We start from the raw sequence: 26,026 nt of genomic DNA on the forward strand, positions 1-26,026 counted from the left end.
TCGGTAGATGTGGCACGGGCTCTAGAGCGCAGGCTCAGTAGTTGTGGCGCGCGGGCTTAGTTACTCCGTGGCACGTGGGATCTTCCCAGACCAGGGCTCGAACCCATGTCCCCTGCATTCGCAGGCATATTCTTAACCACTGCTCCACCAGGGAAGCCCGATAATTCAGTTTTTTATAAAGAGAAGATTCCTAATATTATTCCAAAATTTTAAAAATATGTAGTTGGATAACACTATGAAAAATTAACTGATATATTCTTTTATTATTTCTCTTTGCTCCCTGGATCTTTTTCCCCATCCAGTCAGCTAGGCACTCTGAGTTCACTACATTAGGAAGGTAAAGACTCAGCAGAAATGAGGGAGAAAAAAAGAAAATTCTCAGCTTTGGAATGTTCACAACGGAGGCCACAGTAGAACAGGTGAGAATTCTGTGAACCAAAAATAAATGTCGTCTCAAATGCAAAAAAGTATTCTCTGCACTGGGAGGCAGGAGAGGGAGGGAGGGAAGGACTGAAGGAGAGAGATCAGTGTGGCCAGGGACATGGAGACTGTGCTTGAGGACGATATGCCCAGGAAGAGAATCAGAATCTGGAGAAGATTCAGCCTGCACGTGATCATTGCCTCCAGCCAGCACCCTCATCTCAGACGTTGGGAAATTCAGAGAGAGAGTGGGAGTACGTCAGGAGGGCCACGCGCATAGTCTGTGTGGCAGGGGTTGTGGCCGTTCCCTATTTGTGAGGAGTCCCCAGCAATTTGCAGGCCTCTTCTGGAAAATGCTGGCGGACGTCTCTAGTGCTTATGTGAAAGCTTGTTCACAAACCTTGAAAGATACAGATGTAGATGACAGATAGATGCATAGATAGAAAAATGTCATTAAATAAAAGCTCCAGGAAAGGTTTGGAAAATGCCCTTTATTGCATAGGACGCTTCTATTGTCATATGATGTTAGACTGAGTGCCGGTCCCTTCATCCTCCTTCAGACCACGGCATTCTGTCTGCTACTCTCCCGAGGGTCCTTTCTTCTCCCTGGAAGGGATAAAACAAATGAGGTAGGACAGGAAGAGACAAGAAGCACTCCAAGCTCTGCTGGTCAGGGTTACCCTCCAGCATTGCCTTAATGCTCAGAGCCACACACACCACAGTGAGCTTGGCTCCAGATCAACTACCACGCAACGAAGGTTCTGGAACATTTCCATATCTCGGGGGACCTCATTTCCACGTGACTCTCTTTCATATTCCCCTTTGTCACAGAAGGCTCGGTCCAGTGGTCAGGGTGAGATCTCGGCTCAGGCCCAAGGCTCTCAGACCTCAAAGTTCTGGTCCTGCAAGGGCCCCTGTCCTCTCTTGAGACCACTCCTGGCTCTCTCTGCCGAGAAGGAGCTGCTGGCAGTACGTCCTCTAAGAGTTGAGGTCCATCGTGCAGACCCTGAGAAAACTCCTAGGAAAAGGCTCCACCTTCTTGTTTACGTCAACAGAGGTCAATGCCTTTGTTAGTGCTGGGTGTGTCCCATTTGATGCAACTGCAGAGCCATTAGGTCAACCAGCACATGTGTGCGGCCCCTTCCCTTAGACTCCTCTGGGCCCTCGTGACATAGGCTCAGAAGACTGCCAGCCTCAAGCCTTACCTCTTCCAAGGGACGGCCACACCGTCTTCCAGGATCTTCTGTCCCATGAATCTCAGTTGCTGTTTGGAACTCAAAGGAGAGAAAAGACCCTGCCTGCGGGGTCTCTTTGGGCTGGGGCCTTCCCCCGTGGGCTGCTCTCCCTCATTCTCCTTTTCTTCTTGCTTCTCTTCCTCCTCCTCCTCCTCCTCCTCGTCCTCTTCCTCAGGTGTGCTCTCGGATTCCACATTGCCCATCCACTGGGCCATGTTGAGATGAAAGACACGGCAGCTGAAGCCCTGCAGGATGCCGCCCTTCACGTGCTGCTGGAGGATCTCCAAGGTGGGGAAGACCCGGCAGCAGGCCATGCACCTGAAGCCGGTCTCCATGGTCACCATCCAGTCCGGTGTCTTGGCCCTGGGTCTCTCCTCGACGGCAGGTGACCCTGAAGGGCTGCCTGGCTCTGCCCTTTCCTCATACTCTTTCTCCTCCCCAGTGGGCTCACTGTCAGACAGGAGGCTTTCGGTGGACACATCAGAAGAAGTGTCCGTGGCTACTGTGCACACATCCTCAGGAAGGGTCACTTCTTCTATCGTCAGCTGCTTTTCAGGCAACTCCAAGGGTTTCTTTGTCTTCCAGGAGACAGCGACACCCTTGTTCACTTGTACCTGCATGTAGTATATTTTCATGCCCCTTTCCTCTTTGTCTGGGTGCAGATAGTCCTTACAGGGTGAAGAGAGTGAGGAGGAGACACAGTGTGATGGGGGAGCGGTCTCCCCTTCTTCCTGAACCTGGGCTAGGGGTGCTGTAGGCCAGGCAGTGTCTCGAAATCTCCGCATTGCTGAAAAAGGAAATTAAAACCATAATAACATGCATGGGCCGTGCCGGAAGCTGAGGGAGCAGGTGTGGTAGACGAGAGAGGGACATTTGCATGACGTAGCTATGTCGTGAGCTTGGTGTCTGTTGGCCGTAGGATGGAGCGGTGTATCTGGTGTCATCTGTGGGCTTTTCATGTGTGTGGGGGGGATACTGGAGCGGTGTCTGTATACAGGGGTGTGGAGTATGGTGGTGAGGGCTGTGGTATGTGAGGGATGCGGCTGGATGCGTGTATGACAAGGAGTGTGATTTTGGTAATATCGGTGGTGCATTACATGTGGAATGGGGCTGTGGTGCTTGGGGTTTATGTGTGCTCTGAGAAGGGCTGTGCCTGGAGGGCAGATGTATGTGTGAGCTGTGTGGACCTGAGCTGGATGGTCCTGCTCTCAGTCTGGAGGTGTATGATGCAGAACTCTGTCCTTCTCTGGAAGCAAAGGCAAAGACAAAGCCTACATTTTCCTCTGAAGATGCTTAATCTGGTCCCTCTTCCCTCCACCTCAAGCCCAGACATTTCCGGACCCTGCACCTTGACTTCCCCACCATGGTAGTAGCAGTATTCACACCGCCCCCCCAGACTCAGCTGGCATCCACGCCCTCGGAACAGCTCAGCCATCCTGCCCAGGCTCCTCCACAGAGCCCTCATCACCTCTGATGACCCTGGATTTCCTCTCAGCCTCCCTGGGATCTGTGTGCCTCCTGCCTCACAGCCAAGCACCCCCTCACCTGAGGAGCCCCGCGCCCTTACCAGCGTAGCTGAGCTTGCGTGGAGTAGAAGTACAGAAGAAGTACTTAGGGGCAGAGGAGACCTCCACTGCCCCTGGGCTGCAGCCTTGGGCCACCACAGTGGATCCAAGCCGAGGGGGATCCTCTTGTGACTTCGAGATTCCTGAGGGAGGAATGAAAGGCTCAGGGTGGGTTCATCAGTTCTCTGTCCACAAATATTTACTGAGTGTGTGACACGTGTCAGGTGCAGTGAATACACACAGTTGAGAGTGTGATTCCCAGTGTATACTCCAGGATTTAATTCCAATCAGTACTTACTCTGTCACTGTTTTGTTGGTAATGTAGGCCTCGGTGGTGACTGTGAGTATGTGGGAAGAGTGAGTGATGTGTATCTGTTAAGTCTGTGGTAAGTGTGGGGTTAGCATGGGGAGCACGGTGCAGCTGTGTCTTATCTGTGTCTTTTGCCTTTGTGTGCATGGTTTCTGTTCACAAGTCAGGAATTCTGGGACATGTAACTTTTCCTCATTACATGGTGTGGCTTGTATTTATGGTGTTTGTTCATTCATTCATTCACCAAGATTCAGTAAGCAGCTACTCCTGTGTATCTGGCACTCTTGCATTGTTGTAGTCTCTGGTAATGCTGCACATTCTAGTAGTGGAAGACACAGACTAAACAAAACTACAATAAATATATAATACCTGAGCTGGTGGTAAGTATATAAGGGTTTCCAGACTAAGCGAAGAAAAATACAGGGCACCCAGTTAAATTTCAGTTTCAGATAAAGCCAGAATAATTTTTTAGTGTAAGTATTCCCATGCAGTATTTGGTCTTACTTACTTTTAGTGTAAGTATGGCCCATACAATATGTGGGACATACGGATACTGAAAAATTACTTGTTGCTAATCTGGAATTCAAAATGAACTGGATAGCCCATATTTTCTCTGGCAACCCTGACATGGGTTACTGAGACTGTGGCTTACTCTGGTTTGTACAAAGCGGGTCTGGCATTACTCAAGAATGTGTTATAAGTGTTGTGTGTATGACACGTGACTGGTTCTTATAGAGGTATTTAGCGATGGCTGAAGTTAGCTGTGTTTGTGCGAGAGTTGATCAGATACATATATATATAGTGTGTGTGTGTGTGTGTCCTATATATATAGTGTGTGTGTCTATATACATATTCATCTCCAGCGTTTGGTGTTGGAGGACAGGATTGTGGTACAGATGGGTTGTATGATAACGTAGTACAGGAGGGATGCGTGTATATACCTCCATGTGCTGTGTGTGGTTTACTAAGGAAGTTATATGTGGGGTGTGTGATATTTTTGCTGTATCAGAGTGCACATGGGTGTATGAGTTACTGTCTCATAAAACACCCCTAACAAGAGTTCTGTATACACTCTTACATACAGCGAGTGTCAGCCAGGTCCAGGCAGGGTGACAGGAACTTTACCACGCAGACTTTATATCTGATAAGCACTCTATCCCCATTCATCCTGCTCATCTCTGCACTACAACACACACACACACACAGACACAGTCACACACACACACACACAGGAACATAGAGAAAAATATTCTGAATGGTCAGGGGCAGTCATTGCCTTCCCCAGCCTGTCCCAGCCACTGCCTGAAAATTTACCTGCTGTCTAGACCTCCATTGCCAGGGCCCACCCTACAGTCTCCAGTGTCCTGGGCCTGGTAGGAGCTACTGGGCTCTAATCTGGGGCAGAGACGTCTAGGTGGAACTCTGGTGTGTCCACCCCCGCCCAGGGCAAGCTACTCGCCTACATTTAATGCACGCAGGCACCCCGTGGCCCGTGGCTCTCAGAGCTCCCTGCAGGACCCTGAGGACATTTCTCACCCCCGCCCACGTGGTCTCAGTCTCTGGAAAACCCTTCCCTTCCCTTGATCTCCTTTGGGCAATTCATCCTGTTGAAGGAATAAAACCTCCTTGCTTTCAATATGACACCATCCCTAGACAAACAATCTTCTTTCGAAATGCATTCCACTTGTCAAGATACTTTTCAACAGGGCCTTCAACTCATGGGGCTTCTCTTTCCACTTTGGTAAAAGAGGCCAAGCAACTCATGGGTCTCTCTCAGCATCCTTGCATCCTTCACATCCCCCACCTCATGACCCCAGGGAAAGATCCAAGAGCATAAGAGAGAAATCGGGGACTGAGAAAAGCTGCACCTCTAGGTCTGTGCAAGCAGGATGCAGCCTGCTGTGAGTCCGACAAAGCTCCAGGCCCGGCAGCCCCAGGAGAGAGTCCCCAGACCAGCGGAGCTGACCTCCCATCTCCCAGGGGGCATCTGGCCGTTCTGTGCCATCTCACACCACAGGGACCCTCCGGATGGATACGGCAGCATCAGTGAGACGAGGTCTCTCGCTCCCTGCTTCACAGGTGACACGTTCTCAGTCCCCCACATCCTAGAGAAGGTTTAGTTTGGCAGAAACCCATGTGCCCCAGCAAGTTGCCCCCGACATACCTCCTCCATTCTCGGCAGTTTCCTGGGACTCTTCATTTTCCAGATGTTTCCTCTTTTGTCGCCGTTTCATGGTACCTACTAGAAGTCTCCCTTAGAAGATGCCTCAAGAGATGTCCAACTCCTCCTCTTCCCTACAGGTTGGCCCTTGTTGCCTCTTGGGCAATCTGTTCAAATGATTCAATACAAACAAAAATAGTCAAGTCTCCTAAATGGCTGAAAAACTTGTACCACTTAGTGAACCAGCAGTACTGCCTAGTGCTCACCAGGGCTGTTAAGTTTACAAGGTTGCCAGGCGCACAGCAGGATTCTGTGACCTCAATGATGACATCGGAGCATTCTGTGGACCTAAGTTCAGCACAGTGTCTGCAATAGCACAGGCCCCATTTTCAAGAACAATTCCTGTTTCCCAGCCGAAGCTTTCCCGTGAAAGGGAAAGGTTCATACCATATCTATTATAAGTTGTATGATACCATATCTATTATAAAATGAACCTTTTGATTGGAGATCTTTTAATGCCTTTTCTAGAGAGATTTAATATGAATATTTTAAATGGTCTCCAGTTTCCCTGTGGATTATTGACATTTTAATCTCTGCACTTCAATTTTCCCTCAATACGTGTAATTTTGTCACGGCTATTTCTGTACTTAAAGATGAGTAACTATATAATTGATTTCTTCATTTTTTTCCCATCTCTTTCCAAGGTACTGAATTTGATTGTGTCTTACAAATGAGTGAAAAATGCGAGTCCTTGAGTCAGGACATTGGGCCCTTTACCAAGTAACTCAACCTGTCTGGGCTTCAGCTTCTGTCTGTGCGATCGAGAGGCTTGGCCTAGTTGACTTTTCAAATGCTGTGTTTCTTTGATTCACTCTCACGTACTGATCTGCTACTTAGGAAGAGGGCGTGTTCTCATAAAGTAAGAACAGTCGTTTTCTAATCCTTGGGTTGGGCGCAGTTTAAGTGGTCGTACTCAGTTTGTCAGTTTTATTTACTTTTATGTATGCTTAGTTCTAAGTAATTTATATGGCTCTTGTGACAATTTTTAGATCTTCTTTTTTTCTTATTTTCTTTTACAGTTTCTAATTTGCTATCACCAGTATAGAGGAGCGTGAGTGACTTTTAAAATTTATTGATCTTGTATGTGTGTGCTTTGTTGAACCGTCTTATTAGTTCCTGCTAGTTTATCTGTGGGTTATTTTGAGTTTCCTAGATAAATGAACATATTAAATGTAAATAATGTGTTCATTGGATAAAATTTATTTTCTTGCATCTATATATATAGAAGCAACATGTTGAATTGATTTAAATATTTAAATACTTACATACCTGTTATCATAATCTAAGATTCTTTATCTTATTTTCTTTCAAACAATATTATGTTTTCAAGATTTAGTGACATCCGTCCATATAGATCTAGGTCTTTGATTTTTGACTGTTTGGTATTATTTCGTCACATTCGTATAGCATCATTTATTTTCCATTCAAGCATTATTGGACAATTGGATTGTTTCCCTCCCTTCTCTAAAACAAGCAATGTTTCCCAGAATATCCCTGAAGATGTCTGACAGTCGAGAAGGGCCAGGCTGCCCAAAGGTTCCTACTTGCTTTTGGCCACCTTTCAACAGGCCATCTCCAGCCAGCAATTTGAAGCACTGATGAAATGAAAACTCCCCCAAGTGTGGAGACCTTAGGAGCTTCCTAGAATGTGGGAGGTTAATGATAGGCATCCTGCTGGGATCCCAGGGGAGTCTGAGCTGGCCTGAAGCTCATCTTCCTCCTCCACCTCTCAAGAGAAAAGTGGAGGAAAGAAGACTTCAAAAACTGTGAGTAGGCAGAAGGAGAGAGATTGGGGTCCGAAGCTGCAACTGAGGTCTTGGAGTGGGCTGTGAGGACGCAGAGCCTCTCGAGAGCCAGGCTCTGCCTTCTGAGCACTTCTCCCCTAAGGTTGCTCATCATTCAGGTGATAGCAGGCATATACAGCCAACTCGGCCCACACTGTCACAGAAAGCCTTATCAGAATCTCTTCTTCTTCATACACTCTTGTGTCTGTTACGTGGTTATTGCCTTTGGTACTCCACTGATGTGAAGCACAGTCACCAGGGGATGGAGGACACTAGTGACCCATCTTGCTCTGTGGCCTCAGTACACAGCTTGAGGGTAAGGGAAGAGGCCAATTGAAGGTCAAGAAGGAAAGATGGAGTTTGAAGAGAAGACCTGAGTTAAGGGTGTCTTCTCAAGTCTTGATGACTGAAATGTAGCTCCAGTACCTGAAGTCCTGCTTGTTCTCAAGGCTGACCACGGGGCTGGGTGCACTCAGTGAAGGATTCGTATACACTTAGTATTTCCTTGCTTGCTCACACTTGCCCTCCTCTGATACACACTCTGCACGTCTGATCTTCCCCTGAAACAACTTTCCACCTGCCACTGTCATCTCATGAACATTTGCTTCCCCTTCCTAGTGTCCCCCTAGAATGCTACTGCAGACAATTCATAATTTGATAATCATGCGTCTTACCATAGTCTCAGAAACTTCTGAGAAATTTTATTCACTTTATTCCATAGTCTTCACCCATCAATAATCTTCCTTAACTTCCTAGCTGCAGGTTAACCCATTCGGAATCATTTCTTTTGCTTTCTCTTCTTTGGCAAATCCTTTCTATCTTTTAAGGTCTTTTTCTTGTCTCTCTACCATCCTGCCTTCCTGAACTTCTTTTTTTTCGTTTAAGTAACCTTTCAATCTCCTTCCCCAACTTCCTCATAAACATTTAGAATTTATTCCTCACACGTTAGACAGCGGTTTATGAATGGCCAGGCATAATGGACTCAGAATGAGTTGGCACCCCCGAGGTACCTGTCTTGCTGGGGAGCCACAGGTGAAGGGCTGTCTGCTGGACACATGTTTGTATGGAGTCAGGCTGAGTGGCCTCGGGGTGTTTGCTCTGCACTTGTGTGTGTTTCTCCCTAGTTGGTTTCCTTGTCCATCCACCTGTGACCTCCCTCCATCCAGCCCAGGGAATCCTTCTCATCACAGGGGTAGGATGTTTGTCTCATTTTCCATCACATCCTTTCCCCAAAGTTTGGTTGTGAGTTGTTCCCATTCCAAAGACCTTTCCTCTTTGAAGAGAAAAGAGAAAACCTTGTCTGTCCTTTTCTCTCACTTCACTTCTGCTCTATTATCTCCTCCATCCAGAAGGGCCCACTGACTCAAATGGGTGTAGATCTGAAAATGGCAAGAAATGCCAGCAATTCTGAAATAATAATACGGATGGATCAGGAAAACTTGAAAACCTTTATCCCGCCACATTAAAAAAAATTGCACTTCCAGTGTATTCAGAGTCTCTGTGTAGAAACACAAATGATGTAGAAATTGAATTACACTCAAGTTTTGCTTTCCTCCTTTCCTCATTTATTCTAATCCTCAAAGTTAACATGATGTACTATTTGTTATGTAAAGTTTCAGACATTTTCTACCCATGCACACTTTTCTTTTTTTCACATAAGAGTGTGAACTAGGTCACCTTCAACATGCTGTGATTCTGTGATTCACTGTCTCCCACCGGGTCATCCACTGATAAAGTCATCTGTTTCATGGAGAAATATTTCCAATAGCTAATAGCCAATGTCTGTGGAGTGCTTACTCTGTGTCGGTTTCTTCTAACTACGTTACAGTTAATTTGTACAACATACCAATGGACTAGGTACAATGATAACCCCTAAGTGACAGATAAGTGCAGATAAGTACAAATAAATACAGAGGCCAAGTGACTTTCCCAATACACTGGAGCAAATCAAAATCCATGCCTCTGTACTCATTTTGCTCTATTGCCTCTGTCTGGGAAGCTTGATGATTTGGCAACTAAAACCTTAAATATCATGTTCCATTTTCATATCTGTGACACAAGCGTGGGACTGTGATACGGGGTAACTAACCTGAGTACTTTTGAAAACCCTTATGCACCTGGATGAAAGTAAGCCAGGGACTGCAAGCCATAGATTTAAGATTTCCTACCAACTTTTAAAAATAGCTTCTTGAATGCAATGTATGTAATGTCAAGTCTAGGATGTAGTCCAAATAGTAACAGAAAAATGAAGATATGCAGAAAAATACTTAAAGTTGACAAGAATTGGGAGTGTAGTATTTTTGGGGCCAGTGTGAAGACCACAGGAAAACTTGCTGTTTCCATCCCAAAGGGAAGAGCTCTGTGTTGCAACTGCCAAGGTACCTGGGGCAGCACGTGTGCTCACTGCTTAGTAAAGAAGCATCCTCAGTTTGATAGAATCATATGGGAGCCTTACATTTGGTTAGCAGGTTCTACATTCTTGATGTAATAATATTTTCAGGGTGTGGGAGGGTATCAAGCTCTGAAAATACCCTTGGAGAGATTTGCTTATTAAGTTTGGCTTTTTCAATCTCCCTAATACTTCTTTATTAAGCACCAGGCGGCTTCCTTCGCTTGTCAGAATCATGTTGTTTTTCCCTTGTCGAATGAACTTCCAAATACTTTTGGATGAGCTATTAAGTTTGGAAAAAAACATACATCTCTTTAAAATAAGGAAGATAATTACAATGACAAGTAGAAAAGACTCTAAAATGGAGAATATATGCCATTACAGGCAATTAATGGGAGTGGGAAGCTCGTCCTCACTGTCCAGGACATAGAAATAAAAGCTGAGGATGCTCTGAGGCATCTCTTGGATCTCTATAAGCCTCCATCATTTCTGATGAGTAGGGTTGACAGGTAAAATATAAGCTGTTCAGTTAAATATGAATGTCAGAAAAACAACGAGTACATTTTTAAGATAAGTATGCCCCAAATACTACATAGGATCTACTTATACTAAAAGTGATGACTTACTATTCATGTGAAGTTCAAGTTTAACTGGGTATCCTGTATTTTTATTTAGTAAATCTGACAGCCCTACTGATGATCCACAATGGAGGCAGTTCAGGAATGGTACATGCTGGCTCTCGGACAGTCAGAAATGGCTCCAGCATATCCAGGTACAGTATGAAATTCTTTTTGGATGTAGCTCAGAAGCCATGGCCAGCCCTTGACTGCAAGTACTGCCTCGGGTTTCCCTGAGGTGGGGTAAACCTTCCTCTTAATGGCCTTTTGGTAAGTCTGGAAGACCATATCCAAGGGGAGCCCCAAAGTCAGTTTCATCCTCACAACCATGTTTCCAATTCCTGGAATTGGCTGCATGTGACTCACAAGAGCTGAGGAGGTTTGTGGAAATTGGGAGTGTCATAGCTTGAACCCTTTGTAGGTAAAGTTTTGCTGTTGTGAGAGTTTTAACAGGAGCAATGTGAAAGACTCCAGGTCCTCAGGTAGATAGAAATAATCCTCTTATACTTCTGTGTATGTGACAAGTCTCTAGTAGCTCACAGAACAAATATCTGGTCTTGGAAAGACTGATCCAAGCTTAGATGTTTCTGGTGACAAGGCAAGGTCGTGAGTTTGAAGTTCACCTTTTATGGTTGAGGAGACTATAAGGTTGTCAGAAGGGCAATCATGGAGGAGACGTTGGCTTCATCCATTGTGCAGGCTTGTATATTTGGTTCTATCTAGATTGTGTTTCAAAGGTGGAGCTTGTTTACAATTATGAACATTCTCTGAGATGCTTTTTGGACCTTCATTCCTAGAGCGAGAGCAGTGCCGAGGTTCTAGAAATGCCCTGGATATTCTGAGCTGTCAATGGCCTTTCCCAGGTACTGTTCCCTTGGTGCTGCTCCTTGACATGTGCAAAGGGATTATCATCTGTTTTGTGGTGGGTCCTAGCATTGTGAAAGGAAGCTGCTGCACCTGGCTCAGAGGATTTGGGATGTGGTTGGAGTAGATGGGCCAAATTTGGTAACTGGTGTTACTATAGATAAGGACAACAAATTATTGGAAGTGGCGTTGTCTGGGATGGGAATGATGTTGCAAGTTCACAAATGTTCCAGGACCAAGGAAGACAACCAGAAGTACTGGGATTGTTTTAGGTTGCAGGTAAGAGACAGAGGCATGGACTAGAGATTGAGCTCATACAGCTGGTTAGTGTGTTGTTCATTCGTTCATTCATTCATTTATTCATCCAACACGTATTTACTGAGTTCCTATCATGTGTCAGTTAGTCTGTTAGGTTTTGTGATACGATAGTGAAGGAAACAACTTCTCGGTCTTTAAGGAGTGTATAGTTCAGTCAGAGAGACTGATAAAGAAATAGGTAATTACAACATCGGAAATAAGTCATTTGATAGAGGAAGTAGGTGTTTGTGGGTGTAAACAGGAGGGTAAATTTAACTAAGTCCAGTTGTGGTGGTCGGGAATGGGAGACCCAGAGGGACTTCTTGAACGAAGTGATAGTGGAGATGAGCAGGGTGAGTAGCAATTTTCCAGGACCTTCCCAGGCAAAGATGGAAGGAAGGAAGGAAGTTTCAGGCAGAGGGACCACTCTGTACAAAATCCTTAAGATAAAGAGAATATTGTATGTTCTTCAGCATGGCTGGGGCATGAACTCTGAGAAAGGGGGTTGATAGGAGATATGGCTGGAACGAGAGCCATGGCTCTGTCATTTAGACTTTGTTCTGTAAGCAATGGGGATTCATTGAAGGTGAAGGCAGAGGAGTGCCTCCATCAGACTGTGTCCTAGAAAAGCCACTTAGGTGACTGTGTATAGGGTGGGTTTAACTGAGCACCAGCGTGGACAGTAAGCTCAAATTTTTCTGTGTGGGACCAGTGTCACACATGGGACTATGTAGGGCACCAGATTCAATGGGGCAATGAATGTTTTTTGGTTTTTTCCTCCTTTTTTATATGAGGCTAGGCAGATGATGCCATGCCTTCGTTCCATTAAGAGCAATGTGAAATCAGTGAAATCTCCTAAGATTCTGCAAGGCAGATTTTTCTTTGTATGATTTTAAATTCCCTCAAGACCTGAAAGGGCCATTGCTGTAGAAAAGGGGTCTGGTACATGTAACACCTGGATGGAAATAACAGCTTATGGGAAAACATGGAATTTGAGGAATTCTGGGGCAGGATGCTGGAAGTAGATGACTGCAAAAGGCCTTTCCAAGTCACAGCCTTATAGCTCCTGGTCCTCTTTACCTTCTCCTCTTCCTGACCCCAACCTCATGAGGATGAAAGTGTACTCTAGAGACCTTTGATCAAATCCTGCCCACAACAGTCTGTGGTTTGAAAGTTACAAAATTCCCTGAGAATTGGTAAGCTCTCTATCTTCCTCATTAGTCATTTAGTACCATTTATAATTTCCAAAGAGCTACTGTTTATAGAGCCCTTGCTTTCCATGTCTGAGTGTGTTTTATCATTATTCTTTTTGATCTTGGAAATGTAATCTTTAACAAACCACCAATTAACCATGAAATGTCACTGCAGCAAAACATCAGTATTCTCCATGGGGTTTGTTGTACTTGGATTTGACCTTCATTGTTCATTCTTGGACTGTCTTCCTAGTTTGTGGCTTATTTGGATTCGCATTTCTTCTTTTTGTTGATTACTTGAAAGCTTTTGTGTAGAAATTAAGCTGGTAAAATAACATAGAAGGCTTTTCCCCTATGATAGTCCCTTTCTTTTGATACCAGTAATTAAAAGTGTGCTGTGATAGCATTAGAGGACTTAAAGTTTGAAGGTTTTAAGAATGACTTGGAGACTCAGGAGTGAAAAGGGACTAATACAAGTGAGCATGAATTATTATTTTGCTCAAAATACTATTTAAAAGAGATTAGAATTTAGGTTTATTGAAGAAAATGGTTATATTTGAGCTATTTGAAGTTCTAACAGTCAGATATTCTTTGAAAATCTATTTTAAAGTTCTAACTGGTGATCGTAGAATAAAATTGCCACTTGATGGAATGTGGAATGTGAAGAGGTGAAAGAAAAGTCAGACTGGAATGATGCTACACAAAAAGAAACTTCCCATCATGACCAGGCAGAGCAAATGGAAATCAGGTGGGAAAGGACATAGAAGCAGAGATGGTTTTGTGATTCCTGGAGCCTGCAGCTCTTTGAAAGTGCTAACCACCATGGGGCAGGTGCAGAGCACCAAATGAGAGCCTCTCGTAAAAGTCCACGCGGCAGAGATGACAGGGGCACCAGGTGGGAAGTCTCTCCATGTTTGGTACACAGGCTGGAATTTCCAAGATATGAAGACACAGGTCTTTCTCTGAAAGGGGCGGACTGTGACGTTTTTTAGATAGAATTTCCAGAGCTAATGACATACTCAAGCTAAAGAAAATATATCTGTCCATCTAGGGACGCTGAAAACAGTGGGAGGCAGAAAGAGAAAATATTTTGGCAACTGAGAGACCTGGGCTGGTGTCTGTTACTTCAGTAAATTACTTAATGCCTCTGAGTCCAGCTTCCTCCTCTATAAACTGGTGATGTACTAATAAGATTGTTGTGGGCATTAAATGAGATCATGGACGTTGGGCCATTGGTACAGTACCTGGCACATAAGAACTGTTTAATAAATGGAAACCAGCACTCATTATTCAAATGATAAGAATAGTGCATCTCAGGCTCCTGTTGAGAGAGGTTTCTTATTATCTATTCTAATTGCTAAGATGACTTGTGAAGCCCTCTGAATTTGCATTTGCCGGTTGCCTGCTATTGGCAATTTGTTCAATGTCCCTCCTATATTTCTTAGACCCTACCATTTTGTGCATGTGGCAAACTTTCAATTGCCATTATTTGGCATTTTCCAGCCCAGGAACTTCTGAAGCTGTTGAAGTCTGCTCTGTCTGTATAGATGGCAGGAAGGAAGTGAGGGGAATTAATAGCTTCCCAGCAGCAGTCCTCAACCAAGGACTGATGGGAGTGGGTATCTAAATGCCCCAGCTCCCTGGCCCTTCAAGTTGGAAGCTTGTGTTTCCCAGAGTTTCTCTGTGGATTACCTCCACTTTTCCACACTCTTACCTGGCTATAACACAGTATTTAATGCTTGCCTTCTCTTCCCTATCTCACTTTCCTATTGGCGTTTCTTCCATTTCTCATATTAACTATTTGAACTGGAATGTTTATGACTGGGTTTGATTCTGGGAGAACCCCTAGGAAGTCATTTTCTTGAGAGAAAACAGTTGTCAAGTTGCCTTCTATGAAAAGATATTAAATAATAGAAAAACTTAAGCTTTCTTTATGGTCGATTGATTTTTCCCTATGCACATTAATTGGCTACAGTATTGTTTAAATAATGATATAATATAGAAGTGATACAAAAAGCAAAAGGACACTGCTGATTTTAGAATATTTGTTTTCATGTTAAGCATCTAAGACACATCAGTTATGTGAAATGAAAACATGATGACCCAAAACCTATGGGATGCAGCAACTGCAGTTCTAAGAGGGAAGTTTATAGCAATACAATCCTACCTCAAGAAACAGGAAAAATCTCAAATAAACAACCTAACCTCACACCTAAAGCAATTAGAGAAAGAAAAACAAAAAAGACCCAAAGTTAGCAAAAGGAAAGAAATCATTAAGATCACATCAGAAATAAACAAAAAAGAAATGAAGGAAACAGTAGCAAAGATCAATAAAACTAAAAGCCGGTTCTTTGAGAAGAGAAGCCAAATTGATAAACCATTAGTCAGACTCATCAGGAAAAAAAGGGAGAAGATGCAAATCAACAGTTAGAAATGAAGAAGAAGTAACAACTGACACTGCAGAAATACAAAGGATCGTGAGAGATGACTACAAGCAACTCTATGCCAATAAAATGGACAACCTGGAAGAAATGGACAAATTATTAGAAAAGCATAACCTTCCGAGACCGAACCAGGAAGGAATAGAAAATATAAACAGACCAATCACAAGTGCTGAAATTGAGACTGTGATTAAAAATCTTCCAAGAAACAAAAGCCCAGGACCAGATGGCTTCACAGGCAAATTCTATCAAACATTTAGAGAAGAGCTAACACGTCTCCTTGTCAAGCTCTCCCAAAATGTAGCAGATGGAGCAACACTTCCAAACTCATTCTACAAGGCCACCATCACCCTGATACCAAAACCAGACAAATATGTCACATTGATAGAAAACTACAGGCCAATATCATTGATGAACAGAGATGAAAAAATCCTCAACAAAATACTAGCAAACAGAATCCAGCAGCACATTAAAAGGATCATACACCACGATCAAGTGGGGTTTATCCCAGGATGCAAGGATTCTTTAATATACGCAAATCAATCATTGTGATAAACCATATTAACAAATTGAAGGAGTAAAACAATATGATCATCTCAAGAGATGCAGAAAAAGCTTTTGACAAAATTCAACACCCATTTATGATAAAAAGCATCCAGAAACTAGGCATAGAGGGAACTTACCTCAGTATAATAAAGGCCATGTATGACAAACCCATAGCTAACATCGTTCTCAATGGTGAGAAACTGAAACCCTTTCCTCTAAGATCAGGAACAAGACAAGGTTGTCCACTCTCACCACTATTATTCAACATAGTTTTGGAAGTTTTAGCCGCAGCAATCAGAGGAGAAAAAGAAATAAAAGGAATCCAAATTGGAAAAGAAGTAAAGCTGTCACTGTTTGCAGATGACATGCTACTTTACATAGAGAATCCTAAAGATGCTACCAGAAAACTACTAGAGCTAATCAATGAATTTGGTAAAGTAGCAGGATACAAAATGGGCAGAAACCTCTTGCATTCCTGTACACTAATGATGAAAAATCTGAAAGAGAAATGAAGGAAACACTCCCATTTACCATGGCAACAAAAAGAATAAAATACCTAGGAATAAACCTACCTAAGGAGACAAAAGACCTGTATGCAGAAAAGTGTAAGACACTGATGAAAGAAATGAAAGATGATTCAAATAGATGGAGAGGAATACCATGTTCTTGGATTGGAAGAATCAACATTGTGAAAATGACTATACGACCCAAAGCAATCTACAGATTCAGTGCAATTCCCATCAAACTAACAATGGCATTTTTCACAGAACTAGAACAAAAATTTTCACAATTTGCATGGAAACACAAAAGACCCTGAATAGCCAAAGCAATGTTGAGAAAGAAAAACGAGCTGGAGGAATCAGGCTCCCAGACTTCATACTATACTACAAAGCTACAGTAATCAAGACAGTATGGTACTGGCACAAAAACAGAAATATAGATCAGTGGAACAGGACAGAAAGCCCGGAGATAAAGCCACGCACATTTGGTCACCTTATTTTTGAGAAAGGAGGCAAGAATACACAATGGAAAGAAGAGAGCCTCTTCTATAAGTGGTGCTGAGAAAACTGGACAGCTACATGTTAAAGAATGAAATTAGAACACTCCCTACACCATACGAAAAAGAAAGTTAAAATGGATTAATGACCTAAATATACAGCCAGACACTATAAAACTCTTCAAGGAAAACATAGGCAGAACAGTCTATGACATAAATCACAGCAAGATCCTTTTTGACCCACCTCCTAGAGAAATGGAAATAAAAATAAACAAATGGGACCTAATGAAACGTAAAAGCTTTTGCACATCAAAAGAAACCCTAAACAAGATGAAAAGACCACCCTCAGAATGGGAGGAAATATTTTCAAACGAAGCAACTGACAAAGGATCAATCTCCAAAATTCACAAACATCTCATGCAACTCAATATCAAAAAAACAAAGAACCCAATCCAAAAATGGGCAGAAGGCCTAAATAGACATTTCTCCAAAGAAGATATAGAGATTGCCCACAAACACATGAAAGAATGCTCAACATCACTAATCATTAGAGAAATGCAAATCAAAGCTACAATGAGGTATCACCTCACACCAGTCAGAATGGCCATCATCAAAAAATCTACAAACCGTAAATGCTGCAGAGGCTGTGGAGAAAAGGGAAGCCTCTTGCACTGTTGTTGGGAATGTAACTTGATACAGCCACTATGGAGGTCAGTATGGAGGTTCCTTAAAAAACTAAAAATAGAGCTACCATACGACTCAGCAATCCCACTACTGGGCATATACCCTGAGAAAACCATAATTCAAAAAGAGTCATGTGCCACAATGTTCATTGCAGCTCTATTTACAACAGCCAGGGTATGGAAGCAACCTATGTGTCCATCGATAGATGAATGGATAAAGAAGATGTGGCACATATATACAATGGAATACTACTCAGCCATAAAAAGAAACAAAATTGAGTTATTTGTAGTGAGGTGAATGGAGCTAGAGACTGCTATACAGAGTGAAGTAAGTCTGAAAGAGAAAAATAAATACCCTATGCTAACACGTATATATGGTATCTAAAAAAAAACAAAGGTTCTGAAGAACCTAGGGGCAGGATAGGAATAAAGACACAGGTGTAGAGAATGGACTTGAGGACACGGGGAGTGGGAAGGGTAAGCTGGGATGAAGTGAGAGAGTGGCATGGACATATATACACTACCAAATGTGAAATAGATAGCTAGTGGGAAGCGGCCGCATAGCACAGGGAGATCAGCTCGGTGCTTTGTTACCACCTAGAGGGGTGGGATAGGGAGAGTGGGAGGGAGACACAAGAGGGAGGAGATATGGTGATATATGTATATATATATAGCTGATTCACTTCTTAATAAAGCATGAACTAACACACCATTTTAAAGTAAGTATAACCCAATAAAGATGTTAAAAAAGAAAAGAAAAGAAAAGATTGAATCTGACCAGAACCCATGTGTAATCACAGCTCGGCATTTAACAACTGGTTTAATTCCTTATCATAAATATACAACCAGGCCAGAGGCATCCAATATTTATAATAAATATCAGTGACATGATAGTATCATCATGAGACCTCTGTGTATTCTTTCTGATTCAGATGAAACCCAAATTTTCTGTCTCCCCACAAAACTTACTTTTTCTATTTTCATGCATTGACTGCATAATTGATTTTGGAGAGCTGTTCCATCTGTGTTTTGAGTTGGGCTGAAGTAAGCAGTCTCCCTCTCAGGGGGTATGCCTACTCATAACTCAGACAAAATACAGCATGGAATACACGTTGGATGTTTTGGTTTTATCTATCAGGTTGATTTACAAATGACGCCAGCGGTTGTGTCGTCAAAATATCAGCTTTCAAACTTTTTTCCCCCCAGTGATTGATTCCTTTTACAAATATAATTTTCTCTAGAACTCCAAAGTATAAACTATATTATGAAAATACTGATTTGACAGGCAGGTAGCTGAAAATGGTAATGGACTGCTGTGTGCTCTCAGGACACTCTGCAGTTATTATTTACCCAGAAACCCATGGGAGGTATAGTAAGAAATCCCATTTCAAAATTGCATCACCAACAATGCCTAACTACTGCTTGTATTTTTTTTTTTTTAATTTTTATATTTTGCGGTACACGGGCCTCTCACTGCTGTGGCCTCTCCCTTTGCGGAGCACAGGCTCTGGACGCGCAGGCTCAGCGGCCATGGCTCACGGGCCTAGCCGCTCTGCGGCATGTGGGATCTTCCCAGACCGGGGCACAAATGCGCATCCCCTGCATCGGCAGGTGGACTCTCAACCACTGCGCCACCAGGGAAGCCCTCGTATTTCTTATCATAAGCATCAAAGTCAGGGAAGAAGCACACAAAACTTCTAATAAGTACTAAAAGATTTATAACTAAGTAATATTAAAACATTATCTGTTAGAAATTAGTTATTGAGTAATTGACTATTATGTGATAAGACTGGGTTCCAGGTAGATGAGTCTGAATTTTACATGGTATAGAAATTGGAGGGGCATGTTATTGTAGAAGTGGGTTACTGATAGGGGAAAACGGAATTCTCTTATTATATAAATCTTAGAGAAGGGACAGTTTACCGTGATAAACTTAGATGATATGTACTTAGCCAATTGTACCAATAGGCCAGTCTGTGCGATGTTCAAGGAACATGGATTTTCCATTCTCTGAGGTCCTATCCAGTTGCATGAAACCCAGAATGGTGTCTCATCTAACCCTTTGGGATCCTGAAAACTGTTTGTCACCCTGAAAATCCAGCATGATTCCCCAACATGATTGCAAAATCTGCCATTAATCAAGCAGCCCTTGTAACCTGGCTCTAGCAGTTTCTCACTATACCACTAGCACCATCTTGCCTCATTGCCCAAAGGTTGCATGCTAAGACTAGGTACTGCACATGCCCAATATGGACTGGTTTAGCATGTAGGCTTTGACAAAGGCTTTCACAGACATGAGGACTTGATTACACATGTTTAGAAATGAGAGCAAAGCAGGTACTGCTGTTTTAAAAAAATGACCAGGGCCAATCTACACACTTACTAATAACTAACATATTTAAAGTAAGGTCATTTATATACACAAATTTGGTAGGAGTCTTACACTGAGATTTGCAGACAAGAATGAGTTAACCAGACATGCCTTGCAAGGGGGTTCACCAAAATGTGTTAAAACCTAATATATATCACTTGTGAGTCAGTGACTCCTAGAATATTCCCACAGTGTTAAAATATACATTAAAAATAAAAAATTTGGACTAAATTATTTGTATGTAACACCTGAAACAACTATGCAGAATTTTAGGGCTTCTAGAAACATAGCTTAAAAATAAATCCTAAAATGAGGTCCCTGGCTTGGAGAATTTGGATTATTGCCATTTTACCAATGGAGAAAAAGCAAACAAATCAAAAAATGACTTAGGCATGATTACATAGTAACTCAATGGCAGGCCTGAAGAGTGGAACTCAGGGTTTCTGTGCTGAAATCCAGGAATCCAATGAGCTAAACTTCCAGGAAGTAGAGTATAGCACTGAAGTTCCAGACGACAGCTATATCATTGAGTTTGGTGTAAAATAAAATTCATTTCATTCAAGTGAGAACTGTTAGTTGCTCAAAAATAATATTGGGATATAACCTCCTATTACTTTGACTTTGCTCCTAATCCATGTCTGATGGCTTGGTAATGATAAAAAATCAAAGTGTAAAGTTATGTGCAGGAATACTCATTAGACTTGGAGGACAGAACCAGTAATGGGAAGGAATTGTAGGCTACTGTCTTAGGCTGTGAAGTCATTCATAATAAGCTTCTTATTAGCTTTTGGGCCACCATGTTGTACTGAATATCAAGCGTTAATCACCTCAGCTTGTAGACTGTAAAGTGTCTATAGGAAACAGAGTGTCATTTGATTTTCCCTAAAGTGATGCTGAAGCATATTGGCAATAGATTAACATTTTAAAGGACCATCATTTAAAGAAATGCTTTTCCTCAAAGAGTGAAATTCAGAACAACCTATTGTAGCCTTAAAGTTCGGATGGCTCTTTGTTTGCATCCAACTTCATTCTGATGGGAAATTTTGGACAGTCCCCTTCCCTCATTGTGGAGAGTCAGGGGGAGCTCAGATAAGGTGCTTGCCTTGAAAATGCATGATGAAGTTTGTGTAGTGAAGGAAGATGTAGGGGTGAGTATTCACTAAAGGCATTTAGTTTTCTCATTCAGAAGATAAGTTCAGATTTTCCCAAAAGGTAGGAAAAGATCTAGAAATGGAAGACAAAGCTGAGAGTAGAAGTAGGACAATGTGAGATCAGGTGGGCATGGAGCATGGAAGGATCTCTTTTTCTCTTTGTTGATTTTCAACTGGTTTATTGGCTTTATTGGTGTATTAGTTTTGGAGAGAAGGTGTGAACGTAGGCTTTGTGTATGTACAATCTTCTCGTTTCCTTTTACTGAGAATCTCTGGTACAGGGTGGGATTAGGATCAGTGATAGCGGGTATGAGTCAGCAGAGGAACAGATCTCAAGAAATAGTTCAATTGAAGAATTTTAATAACGAACTAATAATTTCATAAGAAGATAGGGCATGTTTCAGCCCACAAAGGGAATATTTTATTGAAAAATACACTCTCTCCATAGTATGTGCTTGTACCCACTGGGGTAATTCTGGGAGTTAGATAATGCTTTGAAGTTAGTTGGGTGGTTTGAAGGTTTCTACCACTCTGTTCCTGAAAAGGTGTTTTTCATCTTTCTTTTTGATAATAATGCTTACAGGCTTTGTAGAGTAGATACAATGATGCAGAATAAACTCAATAGATAGAACAAATAGGTAGCTAAAATACCTCTCAATGGAAGGGGACCAAATGCATTGTGAATAACCAAGTGTTCATTTTATTCCAAGGAGGGGGGTGGGTAAATGACCCTGGTTCTGTGCCAGATGTTGTTTCAAAACTGGAGCTAGTGGCGATGGAGTCTTGCTGTGTCATTTCAGAAAGGACGTGTTGACTACCATTGTCAGTCTATCTGGTGGCAGTCTTTGTCGTCATTCGCCACAGCCGAGAAGGCAGGCGTCTCACACAAAGTTGTTGAGTTGACAGATGTTTCTTGCGTGGAAGCTCCGAGTTAGCTACCTTTGTAGAGTTTCCTATCCAGCTCAAGCTGGGACTAGAGGAACCATTCAGCAAATGAACACTGACTCTACCAGCTGTTCCATCTACAGCACACGGAGGCTTTTCAGCTTGTCTGAAGCCTGGTACAATTTGTCTGCACAGGTGCTGCAGGTGGAAAGGTATATTAGACTCTCATTAACGCTGGCATTTCACTAGAGGCATTCAAGCCTCCCAGAGCTGGAAAGGGTTGCACTCTTAAATGTTAGGATTCAAAGGACATTCAGATCTTAAGGAGAGAAGCAGGGACATGTAGGCAATGGCCCTCTTTGTTTATAATGTCTCCTTGGTTTCTGAACTCATTCAGTGTTTTGTCCTCCCCTGCTGCTCTGGATGCTGCTGTGCCAGATTCATTAACTGATTAACCCCCCTTTTCATTTTCATGTGAAATGATTCTAACGTTTAAGTAATGAACCCTGGTCTCACTGGTGTGCTGCTGACCTTGGGCTTGTTTTGAATTTGCTAGCTGGCTGCAGTTTACTCTTCAAGCCTTGCCTAAAGTTATCATTCTGTGATGAGATATGAAGAAAATCGGTTAGAAATGGTCCAAAAGACTGAACCAATACAGGAATGGATGATTTTTTTCACCCAAACAGAGATGGAAGAGAGGGAAGTAGGATAACTGCATCTTGGTGGGACATGGCATGTCTGAAGTGAGTGGGAAAGGGAGACGAATATGGAAATTCTTTAGCCCTTGCAGTAGAGACTGGGGGTAGAGGGATAGCTTTAAGTTCCCTTTAGTTTATTTAAGAAATGATTTTATCCTCACATCTGAATGGTCTGAGTACAAATCCAAGTTAATTACAGTGGAACCCGTTGGACTCCTGATGTTATGGTGGGAGTCCTATACCTGCTTTATGAGTTGGCTGCATAAGATGGGTCTTCGATTCTATTCTGTGTTTCTGTTAGAAAGGATGTTAGGATAGTGACGTATCTTAGGGGTATCAGTGCATTGTGCTGTGATACTCCTTCTTTTCTTTCCTTCTCTCCCCACCTTCTTCCTTCTCCTCAGCACATATAGAAGCCAGAAATGTCCTAACCTCTTTTTACCTTCAATTTTTAAAACATTGACCATGCCCCTGGCTCTGTGCCAGGTAATGTTGATTCATTACCCCATTTAATATCCTCAGCAAGCAGCAGAAGTAAGCATTATCAGCACCATGTTACAGACAGAAAATTGAGGCTCAGAGAGGTAACGACACGAATGTCAGGTCATGTAACTAATAAGTGATAAGGCTGAGATTCAGATCCATATCTCACTACAAAAGCCGCCTTTCCCCCACATGACTGATGTGCATTGACTTTCAATCCGTGTTTTCTTTAAAAAAACTTTGGAGAGAGACCAAGTCCTTGACTTGGGTTAGAAAGGAGTTTCATAGACCTGAATCTCAAAATGCTTAAATTACTGAAATAACAAACAGTAAGAAGTCCAGACCTTCTCCACATTTGGAATCGTTGTTCTTCCCATAGTCTTGTGTCTGTTTCATCAAATATGAGTTGATTATGTTTCAATAAAAAAGGCCACTGAAACATAAAGCTGGGTGATTTAAAGTCATCTTTCGAGGCTTGACAGTCAGTGAATGTTTTATTCTCCTCTGTTGCTATGTCACAAGGACAAACGTAGATCTGATTATAAAATGCAATTGTGTTCCTCTCCGTATTCTACACAGAAAGTGTTATTAAGCCGTGGTGACCTTTACTCACAAGAAACGTGGTTGGCGAGTCACAGAAAGTGTGAGCAATTGCTCCCCCATGAAGCCCTGCTCCTGTGAATGGAGAGACGTCTTTTGGTAAAATGTAGCCATCTGGGAGGATTTAGGAAGGTTGAATACTGAGAAGTAAAGTGATGTGGGTCTTATGGATGGTTGTTGTGAAGTAGATCATTTGTCTAAATCCCAAACCCTGAAATGGCTATCTCTATGAAATGGAACATAGCTTTTATGATATGAATATTCAGTGACCTGACATCAATAAAAAGAGGAATAAAAAGAAGAAAAGCACATAGGTCAATTACATTTTTCCCACCTGGAGAGGTCTTTGCCGCTGAAGCTTGGCATGTCTCTGGACGCAGAGCATCCTTCTGGTGTGTGCTTCAGGCATTGTGCGCAGGTGTCTGGTTCCCATTGTGCTGCCAGTGGGCTGGGGGGCCACTTGCTGATGGAGCTCATTGGCAGCTCTTTGTGTATCTTCCTGCTCCCACGAAGCATCATGTCTTTATCTTCTTCCTTCACTGCCTACCTCAGGCACAGCAGGGGGATTGGATCCTCTAACACCACCATGAACTTGAGAGCTTTGCCTCTGCTCTTAAATCTTGCCAAAAGCTTAATTGACACGTTTTCTTGAAAATTCTTTTTTACGTTATAACTCAATCTTTTGGAGCTTTTTCCAGGTTCCTTTGTTGGAGTTTTCTCTTACTTGCTGTGAATTTGCTCTTAGTTCTCAATTCGTGGAAGTATCAAATTTGGTCTGTCTTTTACTCATGGTTAATTTTACGTTATTCATTATCCGTTGATATTGTAACTCCTTGAAGCATATTTAATGGTGGTACACGTCATGCCAAACACGTCTGAGTTTCTCAGATCCATCTGAAGCAGAGAGGATGAAAAAAAAAATCAGCATCTTCACTTTTCCAGAGGAAGGGGGGCCAGACCTTCTAATATTGTAAAATGTGTGAAATCATTGCTGTCTCCAACCGCAAGATTGTTTCAGCATCCATGAGGCAAGTTTATGTGTTTTTGGAATGAGATCCTTTAGTTTCTCTCTGTATTACATTTAGTGTCTGATAAACAATCCCTACTGTCTACACTTTTGTCCTGTTAGTAGTCTAAAGACTTCATTCTCACAAACTGTACCAGTTGACTTTTATCTCCCCTGTTATAATAAGTAGTTTGATGTCTGTTATAAGTAGCCTTGCCAGTAATGTTCGAGAATCATCAGGTTCACTAAAATCCCTTTGGGCTGAAATGTTTTCAGTATTCCTGCTCACCTCATTGTGTTCAACCAGCCCTTCTAAGCTTTCTTTAATGTTTCCATTGATTTCCTTCCTAAGTCACAGTCCCTATGACCAGTCCTGCCATTGCAGGTGCACTCAGAGTTCACCCTGATGGATCACAGCTTCTCATGTCTATCAAATGAAGTGGGATGATATTGTAAAGAAGAAATACGTTAAGTCCGTGTGGCTGGCATCTCATGAAACTCACTTGGCATGTGGGCTAACATGCTTTCATGATTTTATAGTCTTTGTTTTTAAAAAATGTTTGAAAACATTGTGGTAAAATATACATAACATGTAATTTACCATTTTAACCATTTTATAAAAAGGTATACACTTCAGTGGCATTCACACTGTTGTGCAACCATCACTACTGTCCACTTCGAGGACTTTTTTCATCTCGTAAGATGGGAACCCGGTACTCATTAAATAATAACTCCTCTTTCCTCCCTTCCCCCAGCCCCTGGCAACTATCATTCTACTTTCTGTCTCTATGAATTTGACTATTCTAGGTATCGTATATAGGTGAGGTAATATACAGTATTTGTCCTTTTGTGACTGGCTTATTTCACTTCACATACTATCTTCAAGGTTCATCCACGTTGTAGCATGTGTCAGAATTTCTTTCCTTTTTAAGGTTGCATAATACTTCACGCTAGGTGTACACCACATTTTCTTTATCCATGCGTGCGTTGATGCACAATTGGGTTGTTTCCTCCTTTGGGCTATTGTGAATACTACTGCTATGAATGTGGTTGGGCAAATATCTTTTCACATCCTTGCTTTCAATTCTTTTGGGTATATATCCAAAAGTGGAATTGTTGGATCAGATAGTAATCCTATTTTTAATTTTTTGAGGAACTGCCATACTACTTTCCACAGTGTTGCACTGTTTTATATTCCCACCAGCAGCGCACAAGAGTTCCGATTTCTCCGCATCTTCACCAATAGTTATTTTCTGTTTTTTGGATAATA

General features: G+C 42.3%; 1 protein-coding gene across 1 annotated transcript; it reads right to left on the reverse strand.

The window, feature by feature from the left end:
• Positions 1 to 1,735: 1,735 nt before the first annotated feature.
• Positions 1,736 to 10,161, reverse strand: LOC309816115 (protein FAM170A-like; the record flags this gene model as incomplete). The annotated part of the gene is made up of 2 exons (XM_082646784.1): positions 1,736 to 2,323; positions 10,132 to 10,161. Coding segments are annotated over 2 exons (618 nt in total), but the record flags the coding sequence as incomplete, so codon positions are not given.
• Between the last annotated feature and the right edge of the window lie 15,865 nt (positions 10,162 to 26,026).

The sequence above is a fragment of the Mesoplodon mirus genome (genome assembly GCF_964341445.2).
Source record: "Mesoplodon mirus genome assembly, contig: SUPER_14_unloc_1, whole genome shotgun sequence".
NCBI lineage: Eukaryota > Metazoa > Chordata > Mammalia > Artiodactyla > Ziphiidae > Mesoplodon > Mesoplodon mirus.